We start from the raw sequence: 18,076 nt of genomic DNA, 5'->3' as shown, positions 1-18,076 counted from the left end.
CTCGTGATTACTTAACTATATAATCAATGTTTTAGTATCCGTTTAAAAACGTAACTTAGAAAAAAATGGGGAAAGATTGGACAGTATATTTCGTCCACTAACTTATGTGCTACTTTCGAGCGCTAATGTTGACTTCTGTTTAATCGGTTAGAATAGTGAGGCATTAAAAAAAAATCTAATAAAAGTAGAAAAAAAAGCTTTTTATTGTGCGCTCTAATATTTCAAGATGAACAAACACACAGCTGTAAATTTTCTGATTGTGCTCTGTTGGATTGTTTTAAAGGCTGGAATTTTGGGGATAAAATTGATGATGACAAAGGTTAAATAGATTCAAGAGAAGGGTATGCTTGATCTTAATAAGATGTGAGTTTTAACGTGCTGCCCCACCTATCGATAAATTTATTACAATTATAGTTTTATTTACAGCAGTTTCAGATAGCCGAGGCTAAATTAGACAGCACGAAAGATCTTCAAACATCTAATACTGACCAAAGCTTATAAAATTGGAATTTCTCCCCAGGATTATACAATTGAATTTTTTTCTTAATGTATCGGGCATCAATAACATTAATCGGCTCGATTGTACTCTGTAGGGAATTGTCAGTATGAGGTTGGTCGATGTTATATGGAAGTCTAATATACCTCGACCTTGCAAATTTTGCATCAAGTGATTCTGCAGTACCTAAATGGTTATCTCTAGTATCAAGTGTAAAATAATATTTCTTGTTCAAATCTGTTTGAATCTGTAATATACCTCTGATAATTAGACTATCTTCGGAGCAACAGAAAATTTCAATCATCGTACCGTCAATTGCACCAACTGTACAAAGTGGCAATCTTGTTCCATTTTTCAACATGGACTCCAAGGTTTCACCGGAATTTTTTAATTTTGAATCGATCACTCCTATCGCACAAGTCACGAGATTAAATTGGAATATAAGAGACAATCTTGGTCCATCCTCGAATTGAAAAAGATAAAAGTTTCCGAACACATCACACACCGCAATGCTATCAATTCCTATTTTAGTGAAATCAGTTATCATTATATGTGGCACGAGATGAATTATCCTCTTGACAGCATCACGCGATGCCTCAAACTGAAGGTAATATAGACCATCAAACGAGTCTGCAACAAATATTTCCTTACCATCTGCCGATAATTTCTCCAGATGAGTAATATATGAACATGGAAAATTGTGTACATCACCATTTCTCAACCTTATTTTTAGAGTATAATCGCTGTGATTATTTGAATTTCTGCAGGGTGATATAACCAACCATAATATAGTTTCAGGACCTAAAAGAATGCATTTTTGATTATTTAATATTAATGAAGAATTAATGTCCCGATTCACCCATGAAGAAGTCTGTCTTTTTAACCCACCATTTTCCAAAATTGTGAATATTGTAATTTCTGACTTCTTCAAACCTATTTCGTCAATAACGTTACAAATCGTAAGAAATGAGCTATTCATTTGCCGATCCAATTTAATACATGAATCATGAATAGTTTCAAAGTTTCTCTCCACAGTGTAACAAAATTTATCTAAAGATAATATACTGCAGCAATTGGACGATTCGTCAAAATCATAGGATGAAAGTTGTTGCAAGTTAGAATCACAAATTAATAACTGATCATGAATATTTGTTTGATTTGTGGACGTTACTTCTCCGGTTATATACGATTCTGTTAGAATAACAAAAAGTAGTCCCAGTGTAGTACTATCAATTAATGCAACATCTTTAATTGTCTTATTTTCTAATTCTAATGTACGACCCTCATAGCGAAGTTCAGAAAAGGTGCAGTCACCTTTAGCAATGATAATACTTTTCTGATTCTGAAAAGAGATAAAAATGATTGGATATGATTTGTTTTGGTATACCGGACGGTAGCTGTGTATAATATCATATGGATCAAACATAAAGCAATCTTCACTTCTTGAAATACCAAGTATTAAGTTGCCACTTTTTGACAAAAAATTTATGGCTGTAGGTATGCGTCCAAGTGATTCAATATTCCACTCATTTATCCTTATTATATCGTTATGCCTATATTCAGCGGCTGAATAGGAGCACGTATTTCGGCTTTGTTCATAATATAAAGGGGTTGTTGACAAGTTAATTAGAAGGCAATGGCCGTTCCGTGAGCAAAAAAGAAAAGTATTTGAACAAATTTCTATTGCCCTCCCGGACAAGCATTCATTTTTTGTCAACCAAATTTTTGAAGCAACATTTTGTGAAATCACCACATCTTTTAATTTGCATCGTAATAAGAGTTTAGGGCTCGGGAAAAATGATAAAGCATGAAATGAAAATACTAATAGGCCATCCGTCACAGGTTGTATACAATAAGGGTAGTCCTTTAGAGTATAATTCTTGCCAATTCGCTGGGCAAACAAAAGTGCATCCATTTCAACACAAAACCAAGAAATTATATAATGCAGATTAGTGTCAAGTTGAATTACAGCAAGCAATGTTCTGTCTTTCTCAGGAAGGTTAGAGTGAATGAACTTAATATATCTAACCTGAGCCGAACCAATGGGAAGAACAAAAGGCGTTTCAAAAATCCTGAATGCCTCCAACGTGGAAACACTATGATTTCTTTTTACCTGCGCCGGGATAATCGTATGTGATGACATCTCAAATATATGCTTTTTTCTAGGATTTAATGTTAAGATAATCACGAATCCCTTACAAATATGAAGGCCGATAAACCTCTGCTGTTTGTCAACCTCAATAAGTGGTTTAACCATCTCAAAATTGACCGTCGCATCTTCGTCATCAATAGGTTTACGCACACGTAAGTGGTCAATAATTGAAAAGTTTTCAATTACTACCAACTCCAGTAAATGACTCTCACTAAGCCTGGGACATATAGTGATTAGTTGATCAACTTCATTTATTAACAAGATCCAATCACAATCTTGAACATATGGCTTTATTTTTTCTAGTGTCAATATCCTGTAAGAAGCTTCGAAGCATCGTACAACCTTGAATTCATTGTTGGATGCATCAATGCTGTAAAATTTCAATAAAAATGGTTCTGCTATCAATATGAAATTTACGCCTGCAACGCTTATGTTCAAACATCCTACTGTGCCATTCGACCCATTGGTTTTCTGAGACACTATTAAGGGCATATCAGAATGCTATTTAGTGAAATATTTGGTCCAACCACTAGTACTCCTATAGTTAATTAATGTTAGATTCACCGCAGAAAATAATAAGAATCGAATCTCCTGAATCACAGCAAAAAAATATAAAAATATAGGCAGTTACTTGCACTCGCGGCGGGACTCGAACCCGCAATCTCTTGATTAGAAGTCAAACGCGCTAACCAATTACGCTACGCGAGCAACGCCTGGCCTTGTAAGGGGTCAAACCAAGCGCATATTGGTTTAAAGTCAGATAAAATATTAATGAATTCATTTACCTGATTAGGTAACACGGAAAGATATAAATAGTTTCCGAAATAATTTATGAGAAGCGCGAATAAGAAATAAAGCGTACTGAAAGGATAGTGATCCGAAAGACAATAAGAAAGAGCTACATCGGAATAAACTGACTAATATTCGTGTGGCGACTGCATATGCAAAACAACAGGTTTTTGCATGATCGCGGGTTATGCTGAATTCACATAATGTTGATGTTCCCAAACAGGATGGATTCCTCTTTGGCATACAATTTGTTATTGTATGAAATTGGAAGAGAAATGGAAGAAGTGTCATTCTCCATTTAATATAAATATGCGCCCTTGCCCTCCTTTGATACAGAGGCAAGGTTAGATTACGATTTAGTTATTTTTCTAGAAAGAGAGATTGGAGAGAAAAGTGATTAGATAGGAGAATGAATGAATAGAATGATTCATAGAGAGCTATGAGATAAGAGATATGAAAGGATACGAGAAGTATCAGATAACAATCTTAATAATCTATTATATATCTTTAGACGGATTTGGTAATCATCTAAAGAATCCTTATACTTCAGGTTATTGAAAATAATATTTTGTTACCTTCAGTCCGACCATTTACAGGCCTTGTAAGGGGTCTGCTTTGGTTTGAACCTAAATTATTTTAGATTATGTAAGTACAAAGTGATTTGTGTGTTTGTTTTGTAGTGTTGAATCAAACCACTAAAAGATGATGTCGGAGTTAAGAGAGACCTTATGAGTTACTCCCGGGCTTTAGCTATCAAACTCCTTCTTTAATAGAACTAATAAGAACCTAGCAGTCGGGGAGATTCAGACAATTGTAAGGTCGGTTACCTAAGTGGGTGGATATAAATGTACCAAGTGGTCTGTGTGATAATGTTAATGCCTTTAACATTCTAACAATTGTGTATGTATCACCATAGAAGAAAATGAATTTACTTCCTTTACTCTGTTACCATCAAAGTGGAGTCGAACTAGTTGTATTGCAAAATAGGCTATCGGGTCTCGTCCCTTCGTAGAAGAAACAAGTTATATAAAAAGAGGTAAAGTAAAGTAAAAATAAAAAGGAAAATAAAGTGAGGTAATCATACATAATAAAAAAAAAGATTTAATTCTCAGAAACAGAATTATGATCGCGCATAATTATTTTTCTGCTGATTCCCTAACGTACACAGTTAGTGCATTTTATCCAGGATTGTCTCTATTAGATATTATTCTAAATCTTCGTTATTTTAGAATAAGTTCAGATCTCAAAACAAATAAATCTAATGACATATAATAATAGATTACCTAATACTAGGTAATATTCTCATATGTCCGACAGACCTATTTCACTTCTGCTGAAAAATATCTCTTATATGTATGTACTACTTTTTCCTTATATACTATGTGTCTCTTAGAAGGGACGACGACTTTATTGTGTAATTTGCAATACATATTCATATAAGGAAATCCATCTTGAAGTGAACCTTCAGCTGAAACCAAGAGTAACCTTCGGGTTCTCGCTGGATTATAAACGTGTTCGTAAAAACCCTATTTTGTTATGGGGGTCATTCTATGCAACAGAAGTCTTTTCTATATCCGAACTATATGGCCAATCTCGTTCATAACCTTGGGCATCTGCGCGCTCGGTAGTGCTACGGCACAGAGATATGTGAACAATTAAGCAGATACAAATGTCACACGGGATTTATATACTCTGACAAAATTGAATGATCTTCGTATGTTGTAAACGGATTAAGTGTCCTAAGTTGGTCATCAATGTGGAACGAAGTTTGGATGGCATTTTGTTAAGGTAAGATGTTGGAACTGAAATATTATGTTCGGGGTCACAATCTTTCTAATGGGCGTGTTTGCGATCGTAAGCGGCAATAGCTGTAACTTCACTTAAGGAGAAACGCGGATGCGTATTTCCAGAATTTTTTGTAAATTTCTCGTTGCTTAGCTTACGATTACGTAACCTTACCATAATCTCTCTGTGTGATTCTCAAACGGCATTTTATCTAATTGACTTTTGACTGTGTAATAACTCAAACTTATACAACATTGATTTTAAAATGTGCCATTACCATTTAAAAGTGTACAAATTCTAACATAAGCGAAAGGTGTTTACATTCTAAAGTGAAATTAAACTGCTATATTGATGTTTATGAGAGAGGGGCAGAAATATAAGCCCAAGCAATCTACTAAATTTCCGGATATACTCAAACAAATAGGTGTGCCATCTCCCATGAGCCCAGCCGATAATGGCAAAATTCAAGATTGAACAAAATTACCACACATAATACGAGCGGAGATAGCTGCTTTATCAAAGTTTCATTTTCAGACCGAAGAAGAGCATAAAAATCTTTCTCCTCTTCTATGCGGCATTCTCTGGCGTATATTGGGAAAGAAAAAAATATTTTCAGGGTCGTCAGAATCTGTGACAAAAGAAAAGCCGTTAAATTTCACCAGATTAAGAAATTGTGTTTTCCATAATATTTTTTCTATTGTATTTTCATTTAATAAAAAAAATGGTTGCCGGAAATGCATCCCTATGTCTCATCTCATCTGGTTCAAAATGGATTCGGGAAAATCTTCGGCATATTCATTTATATCTTGACGTGTGACCCTGCAAACCACTTTTGGAAAGTGGAGAGTAATTAGGCATTATTACCGATTATTTTACAATTATTTCTGAAATATCGATTCCGCTAAGCCAGTGAGCTCACCATTATTCATTACTTCGTAATTTTTTAGAATCTCCTTCTCAGCTGCTTAAGCCAAATAAATATATGCTTTGTTCAGTTAGAAAAGAATATATATATATATATATATATACGTATCTACTAAAAATCCGATTATTAGTAAGTAGTTTAAATCTTTTCTAGAGATCCCCAGAGACAGCCGCTGCGCATGATTTGTTTTTACATATAATAAGCGGATAATTCAAAAGCAAGATGTCAAAAATATTCGATAAATCTCGTGCACGAGGTGGTTTGGATGAAATAGTTACAGTACATTCAGCGGAATATACACCTGAAGAATCCATTTCCAAATTAGGAGGCGAGAACCACCTTGCTCTGCATGAGGGTCATCAACTCAGAAGAGATCTTAAACCACGTGTGATCAGTATGATATCCATTGGAGGAGCCTTGGGAACAGGATTGCTTATTGCTGTCACAACAGCTCTTGCAAATGCCGGACCTGCAAGCGTTTTGATATCATATTCTATTGTTGGAGCCATGGTTTACTTCGTCATGTGTGCTTTGGGAGAAATGGCTTCTTTCATTCCATTGCCGGAGGGATTTGCTGGCTATGCCAAAAGATATTGTGATCCTGCACTTGGATTTGCAGTTGGTATAGCTTATTTATGCAAATACTTAATTGTTGCACCAAACCAGTTGGTTGCTGGTGCCCTTGTCATGCAGTACTGGGTCTCCGCCGATAGAGTTAATCCAGGTGTGTGGGTTGCTATTATTCTTGCCGTGGTTCTTTTCATTAATTATTTTGGTGTTAAATTTTTCGGTGAGTTTGAATTTTGGCTTTCATCACTTAAGGTTATAACCATGATAGGCTTAATTATTCTCTTGTTTGTTATTATGTTAGGAGGGGGACCTACCCATGATAGAATAGGCTTTAGGTATTGGAGTAATCCTGGGGCATTTGCACCCTACGAAGGTGTTCAGCCTACAGGTTTAGCGAAATTCGTTGCATTTTTCTCTGTTATGGTTACTGCAGTTTTTGCATATTTGGGAACAGAGTTGGTTGGTGTTACGTTTGGCGAAGCAAAAAATGCAAGGTATTCTATTAAGAAGGCTATTAAACTTACCCTTATCAGGATCATATTCTTTTATGTATGTTCCGTTCTTTTGCTTGGTTGTTGTGTTGCCTACAATGATCCATCATTGATTGCTGCAAAGAAGGCCAAAGTTTCTACTGCAGCTGCCTCAGCATTTGTGGTTGCAATAAATAATGCTAAAATTAAAGGATTGCCTCAACTTCTAAATGCTTGCATTCTTTTATTCATATTTTCTGCGACGAACTCGGATGTTTATACTGCAACCAGAAATGTTTATGCTCTTTCAGCTAGTGGCATGTTTCCATCATTTTTTTCTAAGACCAATAAACGTGGAGTTCCAATTTATGCACTAATATTTGCCGGAATGTTCTGTCTCTTGGCTTTCATGGTTTGCTCTAGTTCCTCGCAGAAAATTTTCAATTATTTTGTGAACGTTGTTTCCATTTTTGGCTTGTTGACTTGGATATCAATTCTTGTGACGTATCTTTATTTTCTTCGGGCAGTAAAAGCGCAGGGCTACGACAGGAAAAAAGATTTTGTTTACACGGCACCATTCCAACCATGGGGAACATACATCACGTTAGGAGCATGCTGCTTCGTGGCATTAATAAAAAACTTTACTGTGTTTATTGGCGACTTTGATTACAAAACGTTCATCACAGGTTATATTGGAATTCCTGTCTTTTTGTTTGCATTATTTGGCTACAAAATATTTTATAAAACAAAAACTGTCAATCCATATGAGGCGGACTTGATTACCTATAAGGCTCAGGCCGATGAGGATCAGGAAGAATATGAAAACAAACTGGCAGAGAAGGTTGCTAGAAGGAAGGAGCTTGGTAAGGGAAAAGATATGGAATGGTGGTATGATCACACTCTAGGCTGGTTCTTCTGAGTATGACTTCGAGCGTTTAAATCATCTATGGATTATTATACATTCGTATACTTTTTTTAATTGGGTTTTTTCAAATTAATATGATAATCTCTGGTTTTTATTTTAAATATATGTCGAGCGCCTCAAAACAAAACAAATAAATATTTGCGTAACATGATTGAGATTGATGATCGGATCAGTTTCGCTACATTTCTTGGTGCCTCCTAACTCAATTAAATGACATTTAAGCGCTAACAAATTTCTCTATAAATTTGCGATTGTTCTCTTCCATTTTAATTTATACATTTCTATTCTTTTGTGCTTTTTTTATTCTTAAAAAAACGTTTTAATTAGAGATCTATTGTAAAAACCGTTATCACTTGTACCCATTTGATTATGATACTGTTATTCTTAAGTTGATTTGGATTTAAGTATGATGCCGATTGCTTCATAAAATTTCTCGTTAACTAGAATATTAAATGCTTTTGAGTCTAAAGAAAAAAGCATAAAAGTAAAAGAACTAAAGAAGGTGCAATAAACAAATCAAAAGGGGGAACACACATGCTAAAACCCTTCAGTTCTTACGAGTGAGGTTTTTATGGCATAAATAGGGCAGGGTAATTTTTATGTAGACGCGACTGTCGCTAAATCTATTACTGACAGCGTATATGATATTTCAATTCCTTTGCTACTTATCATAGAAAATTAGTATTGGATACCAAGTAGACGGTGCGCTCTCTTCATAATACTTTCAACTAGCTAATTGAGCATTTAAATAATCAGGACAACCTAACTAAACAAAAAATTAACCTCTGAATGGAAAATTTATAGGTAGAAGAATGGTACAAAACACGGACCTAAGATTTTAACTAAACTGTATTTAACATAAAATTTACTATTACAAACAAGAAGAAATTGTAAATAAGTATCAGTTATATGAACAAACTAAAAAAAGACTATGTGATATTCATATTGAGTGCAGTTCGCATGTTAAAATCTCTACGAAAGATAAATAAAAAGGTCTAATTCAACGAAAATAAATAAAAAAGAAAACGTATTCTCTGCTCAGTGAAGCGGTGAAGAAGCAAAAATAAGTTGATAAATGACTATAATAAACAATACCATAAAAATTATTTATAATATCAAATTTGCAACCAAAACAAAAAGTGAAGAAAGAATATTAACTCCTAAAGTAGCAGCACCGGCCTTAGAACTAGATGACTCAGTACCTGAAGTAGAATTTTCTTTTGTGGTTGACTGCGAGACAGACTTTGAAGCAGAAGCAGAAGCAGAAGCAGATTCAGAATCAGACTCTGTCTTGGTCGAGTTAGAGACAGCCGAGGTTAAAGTAACTGCATCGGTCAAGCTAGCTGACATAGTAGTAGTCGTAGATGTGTAATACGAGGCAGAAATCTCTTTCTCATACTGTGATGCCCAAACAGAAGAAATCGCTGGAAGAATTCCCTTACCATTCATATTTGTAGCAGAAACATTTGGTGCTGGCAAATCAATGTTCACATCATCTAGGTAACCAACATATGTTTCATTGTTGACTTTAAATGTAGTGTCAACATCAACATTAGTGATGTTAGTGGCATTTGCAACCGTTTCAAAAACATTTGCGTCAATATCATTTCTTCCAAGATGATAAAGGTCCCAATTAGCCTCAATGGAGGAGATTTGAGAATAATGATCATAATATGTATTATCTGTTGTTCCCTTAAGTTCATCTGGAATGACACCGCCCAAAAGAATACTATAGACCTTGTTCTTAATGGAGTAAGAGTCATTTTCATCAAATGTCAACAAAACAAGAGTATTGTTCATAAAGTATTCATTAGACAACAAAGGTGTGATAAATTCCTTGCACCAGTTGGCAGCATACTTGATAGTCGTATCATGTCCGTCATTAGTCATATTAGGGGTAATGATCATGAATTGTGGCAACTTCTCGTTCTTTAAATCATTATCAAATTCAGTGAAATTCTTGAGATTGGACAAACGAGAAGAATTTTTGGTAATGGAATCATACAAGACAAGGGGATGATGCTTTCTAACGTAATCATTAGCAAATGTCTCCTGATTAGAGTAGTTAAAACCCTGAAAACCACTGTAAGGCATATGCTCCTGATAAGTGGCCCAACTGATTCCATCATTGTCCAACAAGTCGACAATACTAGAAACATTTTCCGGCATACTGATAAATCTATCGTCGTCTAACGAGAAGTAATCACCACCCACAGAAGCTAAATAATTTGGTTCGGATGGGTGTGTCAAAGCCCAGTAATTGGTTAATATGATACCCTGCTCTGCAAGCTTCGCCATATTCGAATCATCGGCAGCTTTGTCGTAATCAGTATTCTCCAACCAGATGACAACAAATCTATCAAATGCTTTACCCTGGACACTAGATGTCTGATGACCGGTAGTGGCATTGGATGCTTGCAAAGAAATTTCTGATGCAGAAGGCTCAACGGTTGAAAATGTCCTGCTCTTGTAAGAGGCTGAAGATGAAGAGGATTCAGCTGACACACCAGCCGTCAGTGCGGCAACACTGATAAGAGTCGAAAACTTCATATCTGTTTATAAATATCTAATGAGCGAAACTGGCGTTACGTTAATGGTACAGGAACATTTTAACATTTTTAATGGTCTGAAAATGTTTGTTGAAGGAGTGAAACAACGCCAATCGGGCCTATATATAAGTACCAGCACAAATACAAGACAAATTATCATCTTCCAATTTATAATTACTAGCTCCCTTGGCATGTGGCATGGCATACATAACTTTTTATTAAATTGCGAAATTAATTAATGCTGATCGGTCTCCCCCGCATTCACTGGAGTAATTTGAAAAAATTTCAGGCGGATAGTTATGCTTTTTCGTAAAAAGAAAAAAGGGAAAACAATTCTGCCGAGCCCGACGGAAAGGACTAATTGTGGTATACCTATGTGGAGCAAAGAGCCATGGTAATTGAAAAAACCAGTACGAAAAACAAATTTCTATACGCAAATTAAGTTGTAGTTAGCATATTGAATCAAGGTAGCAGCTTAATTAATTTGTATCGCGCACATGCTTACTTTTTATCACATTTTGATTGACTATTTCGAGTTTTCACCAAAAACAGTAACGCGGATTCATCGAAAATGAACTTTACATTGATAATAAGGAGACCCAACATGTCAGTTTATAAATTAAAACTCCACTAACAATGCTCTCAAATATAAGTTAATAGAAAACGTGGGCGTGGACGTGATTCAACCTTAAATATACGACATAAAATATTCATAATTGGATAAATCTCATCCTTTAATTGCAAGTAGCTCGTTCCACATTGAATTTTATACAATCCCTGCATAATTTTTTACTGCAACATTCATAATATCTTGACATAACATTAGATCGAATATGAGGAAATTAGCAACGATATAAACCATACACTTAAGAGAATTAACATTTATTCCATTTTAACATTGTATTTATTTCATGCCTTTGAATTAGGTAGCAGTACACAACAAACATGGCAGCTGGTGAAAAGCACGAAGAGGAATCTAGTGGCTTAATTGCAAAGCTAACTGGCCCAGGAACTCAGGTTGACGAGTCATGCGGCAATTCTCAGAACGTGAATGATCCCTTAAAGGATGAAACTTCAAAGTTTAGCTTTGCACGAAGGCATTGGAAATGGATTCTTTTTAGCTTTCTTTTGACAGCAGCGCTAGCAATCGGACTCGGTGTTGGCCTCCACAACAGATCCTACAAAGATGAGGAGAGTACAGAAAGCAAAATAATCAAGTCAGTGATTTTTGCAAGCGATACTGACCCAAACGATAGAAACAACACATGGAGACTAAATACCGGCGAAAATTATACCATGAATTTGAATGCTTGGAGAGCTGATTTTGGAACATCAAAAGATCGACACTATTACTTTAATATTACCGAAATAACCGAGGTTAACGCAGACAATGCTGTTAGAAATCTAACAGTGATAAATGGACAATATCCTGGACCTTTGATTGAAGCTAATTCTGGTGACACAATCTATATTCACGTTAATAATTTGTTGGAAACCAATCCAGTGTCAATACACTGTCATGGACTTTTTTATCAGGGAAATCCATTCGATGATGGGGCGGTTAGTATTAACAATTGCCCAATACCTGCGGGAGGTAATTACACCTATAAGGTTCCAACTTCTAAATCTCAATGGGGCACCTATTGGTATCATTCCCACTGGAGCACCCAATATGCCGACGGTGTTTTCGGACCTTTGGTTCTTCATTCATTGGATGAAGATCAGTTACTTGGGAATTATACAGGTGATCGAGTTATGATGGTTAACGACTATTATCATGATACCGCCAGCACATATCTATCGCAGTACCTCGGATCAGGAAATGAAAACAATGAACCAAATCCGGATGACGGCTTAATTGATGGAATATATAGTCAAAGCAGTTCATATCTGGTACCGACAAATGATAAAAAGTTTGAAGAGGCTCTTAACTTCGATCCAAATGCTAAACAACGAATCAGAGTGGTGAACAGTGGCTTTTTGGGAACTTTTACATTTTCGGTCGATGGACATAAACTTTCAATAATCGAAGCGGATGGTACTAATACTGAGCCAGTGGAAGAAGACAGCGTCGACATCAGCGTGGCCCAAAGATATTCATTCTTTTTAGAGAGAGAGAACAACAACAGCTCAAATTTCTGGGTTCATGCTAGGTTCAATCCCTTCTGCTTCGCATATGATGCCACTTTTGATCTTGATGTTCGCTCAATAATAACATACAATGCGACGTTTAGTATTCCTACCGATCAGCAGACATGGGAATATCATGGGGGAGATACAAGTTGTTTGGATTATGATCAAACAAAGCTCAAAACATTGAATGAAACCGTTCCGATAGTTGCAAATGGCTCAACCAAGCCTGATGTTCTTGTGAATCTCGATGCCTCCTTCCAGATTGGGGAATACCAATTAGATAAGGGGTACTTCAACAAATATACATGGGCACCATTTTCTAACACATCAAGTATGCATGAAACATTATATAACTCGAACTTTAAGTTGGATGGAGTGCAGAATTATGTCGAGGATCAATATATACTTAACTTTGAAAAGAGAGGACAGATTGTCGATTTTGTTATTAACAATTATGATGATGGACCACACCCTTTTCATCTTCATGGACACAAAATGTGGGTAATTGACATCTCCCCGAAAGGAACATTTAGCGATGATATGTATGACGACAAGTCGAATTTCAATCTCCAACATCCTGTGCTAAGAGATACTGTAACGATTGGACCATTTGGATATGCTGTTCTTCGATTTAAAGTCGATAATCCAGGTGTTTGGCCTTTCCACTGTCATATCGGATGGCATATGGAAGCTGGACTTTTATTACAAGTGGAAGAACTCCGAGATGAATTCGCACACTTCAGTGAACCAACAGGATGGAAAGACGCATGTGGATTCGATTTTAAACAATAATAAAAAATTCATTATGATTTATCGACTACTGTCGAGGGTATTACAAAAAAAAAAAGATGTGGAGATACGATTGTTAATTGGTGTGCTATTGTCGGAACGGAACGATCGGGGTTTTATGGCTCTTTTCATCGTTTGAAAAATTATCACCGGTGAGGTAGTGGTGGTTGGTGTCTAACACTTTTTTGGGTCTATACGTAAATGAAATCGGAAATGCTAGTCTCGAATTTTGCTATTTCCTCGATTTGCTGTATAACTTTTATTATCTATCCGTTTTTCTAGAGTTTTTATTGAATTTCCAAAGTTTCTCACTCACCAGGCATTCTTTATTTTAACATTGTGTGCGGAATAACGTAAGATCTGAGAGGAATTTTGAAGAGATATTGTGTAACTGAAGAAAAAAAAAGGGAAAAACTGACGTCAGTATTATTCAGATAGGAAAAAGGTGGGCCGGTAACCTTTACGACTTATACCCCCAACCCCATTCTTGGCGGACGACAAAAAAAATAAGATTGTCACCGAGCTTCCCAGTCCCAAGTTTTATTGTTTCCACAATTTGCCGTTATCTGTTTAAAAAATCTTCTTGCGCTTAGAAATTAACTTTTGCATCTTTTTGTTCAATGCAATGGCAAATTTGTGCGAATTTCTTTCCGGTTTGGAGCGGCCAGTATTTTTCCCCAAAAATTTTATCAATTTCAGCGATATACTTCAACGTTTACGTAATGCCAATGAGTAGAAAATTCAAGGCCTGCTTTATTTGTGTATTTACTACTATGTTTACCTTGGCCGTTAAAATATACCTTCAGAGTCAATAAATAATTTTTTTGGACTTTTTTTTTTTCTTCCCCCAATTTCCTTCTTCGCAGAAGCCGCCGTCGTATTTACATCCGAGCGAAGCTGCACTTTTTTTTTTCAACTTTCTTCCCCATAGTTTTCTTCCTGTGCTCAAAAGCTTCTTTTGCAATTGGCAAACATATCTTTGACGAAGTAACTATAACCAAGAGTTTAAGATGAAGTTCTCCGCTTTGATTGCAGGTGCAATTGCATTTAACTGTATGTCCTTGGCCGCAGCAGATGACAACAAGGCATCCGTTACGGTCACTGTCACTACAGCCCGTCCATCTACTTACACCAAGGGAAGATTCAACAACACTCACGGAGAGCAGTCATCTAGTACTACTTCATCAGGTACTCATTCTAATGGTAGATTTAACAACACGCATCATGAGACCAAGACTACAACTTCGTCGTCGTCATCTGTCCCAGGTACTACTACTGAGACCCAGTACACTACTGCTTCGAATGCTGCCTCGGGCCCAATTGCTCCATTCCAACTAGAACATCGCAATGCAGTCTTGGGACTTTCCTTAGGTGGAGCTGGTGTTGCAGCCATTGCTTTGTTAATGTGAACAACCAATTAGATAATAATTTTGTTTTTGCTTCTTGCTTGATATTGTTTCCAAATAGGAGCTCTCGGACTCTTCTTGGATTCATACGAATAAGGTGGACAACCAAATGGGGTCGTCCTATATAATTCACTCTTTTTTTTGTTACTTAAATCGTTGCCATTTATTAAATGCGGGATTGACCTTCATTTTAAGTCGATACCATGGCTGTCTCATCTGTTGGTGCTTTACAATTTCTTTTTGTCTCACTCTCACTTCTATTTTTATATTATCTTTTTTCGTATACCTTAATAATAGCACAATACCGTGTACTGTGTGCTTCTTCCTGCGAGTATTAACACGAAGGGAAGGATTAATGATATCGAACGATAGATTCGTATGTAACAAGTGAGTATGGGTTTCACTACACAGTCAGCTTATTGCCAGCTCGAAGCCAGATGAGATACCGATGCAACATTACATAATTCTCCATGGAACTCACACTTATCAAATGGGCTACAACGTTAGGAAAATACAAAGGCATAAAATATCATTGTGACTAAGAGAAACAGGAAATGATAATTAAGCCGCTGAGAAAAAACATACCGTATCGTAGGGAATAACAACGAGTTTAAAATAAGAAGTATAAAAATACAGACAGGCAATTTCCCTTGGAAAAAAGAAAGTTAAATTATAAGAGAAGGAGAAAGGGAAACAAATAAAACGATGGCTGACCGTGTGAAAGACAACCCATAATTAGATAAATGACGACTGAGAAAAGAGAAGTAAAAAAGCAAGAATTTAAATGGAGTAAGAGTAAGAAAAAAGAGAAAAAACGGAGGAGGAATGACAAGGATAGCATACTAAGTCATAAATGTCGAGACTAGGCTCACTCACATGCAAAATTAAAAGCCAATTAAAATTCACTTTCAGTTAAAATTGAACCCCCCCTGTTGCTGGTAGTTATCATTGACACCAAAGCCGAATTGATCTCCAGAAGCTTCAGGTTGTAACTCGTTTGCTTCGTCATCATTGTCATCACCATTGAAGTATGTCTCTATAATATGATATGCTTTCGTATATATCTTATCATTCTCATTGTTTTGACATTCAGATATCTTTTCAGCACCACCTGCCTCTTCAATATAAATTGCATTCTCATTCACGTTTGATCCGTGCGCTTCCTTCTCCATTTCACCAACCTTAAGAATATTCTCAAGCGCATCCAACGAAACCTCGATTACCTTATTATCAGCTATGGCCAATAAATCGCAAAGCGGCTTTATGCAACCCTGACTCACCAGATATCTAATTTGTTCAGGTTGTGTGAGCCCACCAGAGGAAGCGTTGGAAAGAGCCCAACATGCCTCCTTCTTGGTCCTATAATCACCGCCAGCTAATAATTTTATAATCTGTGGAATGAGATTGGCATCTATAACAGCCTGAATTTGTTCAGTATTTCCTGCAGTGATGTTAGAAATTGTCCAGCATGCCTCCTTACGAATAGATTCTTTTGGAGATCTAAGTAACGGAGCAAGAGCGGGCAATACACCAACATTAATGGCTATCTGTGTTTGTAAATCATTTCCCGTGACAACGTTACCAACTGCACGCAAAGCCGGGGTCTGAACAAGAGTTGACTCATGACCTAATAATTCGACCAGTCTTTTGGGTATACGCGCATCACAAACAGCCTGAATAGCCTCGCTAGTTCCATCACTGAGGTAAGATATAGCCCAGCATGCATCAATCAATGTTTCCACATCAACTGAAAATATGAGCTTTGCCAATGTTGGGAGAGCCCCCTTTACAATTTGCCAATCCGGTGGAGGATTCTTGCCCCTGCACAGATTGGAGAGTGTCCAAGTGGCAGTTCTAATCAAGGACATTTTCGAGCATTGGAACAAAGACAAAACCGGATCCATTGCATTACATGACAAGACATAATCTCGATATGCCGAAGAATCTCCTGCAACGTTACCCAAAGCCCAAATTGCCTGCTCCTTAACTTCAGCAGAAGAAGAGTAAAGAAGATCCACAAAAAGAGGAACTGCACCTGCATCAACGACGACCTTTGTTTGTTCAGACGTTCCCGAGGCAATATTGGTCAACGCCCATGATGATTCAAGTTGCAAAACTTCAGGGCCAGTTTTCATAAACTCAACTAGACGTGGGACAACTCCTGTTTCAATGACAAGATCAATAGGTGGATTATGCTCTTTAGACAAAATTTGTCTGAACTTAATAGTAGAATCAAGTTGACGTTCAAGATCTGAAGAGTTTATATCCTCAATCATCTTTGGTAACTCTTCCTGCAGTTTTGTGTAGAACATGTGCTCGCCACCATTTGAGGCATCCGTCTCATCTTCACTCTCCGAATCATCTGCATTTGAAAGGGCTTCAGGGTTGAAATTTCGTCTTTTTGTCAACAACTGTTCACGCTTTTGCTTTCTTAATTCAACTTGTTGCGTTTCTCTTCTTCTTCTAACCTCATCCTTTTGAAAACGATTCCTGTTCTTGAAATTGGCCTTTCTATACTCAGGAACGTATCTTGTGGTATCCGAAGAATCCATCTTTTACTTTCTCTTCTTTGAAGAATTTACTTGAACGGAGTGAATATGCTCAGCAGTAGATCTTCCCAGCCTTTTTAAACTTTTATTAATAGCAGGGAGATTTAAGATAAAAAAGAAAATATGTATATATTTGTTACTGCTTTCGTTTTTAGGGGAGAATGTCTGTGAGTTGTGAGACGATGGAAATTTGGTTTAAGAGGAAGACGACTGACTGTGTTTCTTACTTAGGCCATTGAAGGTATAAAAAAAATAATTAAAATAGGCGAGCAAAAAACTTTTTCAACTGATGGTAGAAGAAGGAGTAGCATGCCGCATTCACGCCAATGTGATGGATACACTTTCAAATCGTAGAAATGATTTTTTTTTTTTCTTCTTTCAAAATACTATGCTTCGATCCATGCTTTTTAAAGAATGAACTTCTTTATAATAATTCATTCATTCACTAAAATGTATGACTAATCATACTTCTTATAAACCTTAAATACGAGATTGAAAGTATTTAACATATACCTATTGCTTCGACCATGAAGTTTCC

At 36.4% G+C, this 18,076-nt stretch overlaps 6 protein-coding genes and 1 non-coding gene across 7 annotated transcripts; 3 read left to right on the top strand and 4 right to left on the bottom strand.

Annotated features, from left to right (window-relative positions):
* Positions 1-470: 470 nt before the first annotated feature.
* On the bottom strand, positions 471-3,140 carry BRETT_003082 (uncharacterized protein; the record flags this gene model as incomplete). Its single annotated transcript, XM_041281596.1, has 2 exons — positions 471-1,832; positions 2,319-3,140. The coding sequence occupies 2 exons, from the start codon at positions 3,138-3,140 to the stop codon at positions 471-473; spliced, it is 2,184 nt and encodes a 727-aa protein (XP_041139387.1).
* Positions 3,141-3,282: 142 nt separating this feature from the next.
* Positions 3,283-3,356, bottom strand: BRETT_003081. Its single transcript has one exon. It is a non-coding gene; the product is annotated as a tRNA-Arg (tRNA).
* Positions 3,357-6,369: 3,013 nt separating this feature from the next.
* Positions 6,370-8,106, top strand: BRETT_003080 (uncharacterized protein; the record flags this gene model as incomplete). Its single annotated transcript, XM_041281595.1, has 1 exon — positions 6,370-8,106. One exon carries the CDS (start codon positions 6,370-6,372, stop codon positions 8,104-8,106), a length of 1,737 nt encoding a protein of 578 aa, XP_041139386.1.
* A 1,113-nt stretch (positions 8,107-9,219) lies between these two features.
* BRETT_003079 (uncharacterized protein) lies at positions 9,220-10,662 on the bottom strand (the record flags this gene model as incomplete). Its single annotated transcript, XM_041281594.1, has 1 exon — positions 9,220-10,662. The coding sequence occupies one exon, from the start codon at positions 10,660-10,662 to the stop codon at positions 9,220-9,222; it is 1,443 nt and encodes a 480-aa protein (XP_041139385.1).
* A 944-nt stretch (positions 10,663-11,606) lies between these two features.
* Positions 11,607-13,586, top strand: BRETT_003078 (uncharacterized protein; the record flags this gene model as incomplete). Its single annotated transcript, XM_041281593.1, has 1 exon — positions 11,607-13,586. One exon carries the CDS (start codon positions 11,607-11,609, stop codon positions 13,584-13,586), a length of 1,980 nt encoding a protein of 659 aa, XP_041139384.1.
* A 1,007-nt stretch (positions 13,587-14,593) lies between these two features.
* On the top strand, positions 14,594-14,992 carry BRETT_003077 (uncharacterized protein; the record flags this gene model as incomplete). Its single annotated transcript, XM_041281592.1, has 1 exon — positions 14,594-14,992. The coding sequence occupies one exon, from the start codon at positions 14,594-14,596 to the stop codon at positions 14,990-14,992; it is 399 nt and encodes a 132-aa protein (XP_041139383.1).
* A 905-nt stretch (positions 14,993-15,897) lies between these two features.
* SRP1 (Importin alpha subunit (Karyopherin alpha subunit) (Serine-rich RNA polymerase I suppressor protein)) lies at positions 15,898-17,541 on the bottom strand (the record flags this gene model as incomplete). Its single annotated transcript, XM_041281591.1, has 1 exon — positions 15,898-17,541. The coding sequence occupies one exon, from the start codon at positions 17,539-17,541 to the stop codon at positions 15,898-15,900; it is 1,644 nt and encodes a 547-aa protein (XP_041139382.1).
* Positions 17,542-18,076: the final 535 nt, after the last annotated feature.

Source organism: Brettanomyces bruxellensis, chromosome 9 (genome assembly GCF_011074885.1).
Source record: "Brettanomyces bruxellensis chromosome 9, complete sequence".
Lineage (NCBI taxonomy): Eukaryota > Fungi > Ascomycota > Pichiomycetes > Pichiales > Pichiaceae > Brettanomyces > Brettanomyces bruxellensis.
This window is presented reverse-complemented; position numbering and strand designations above follow the sequence as displayed.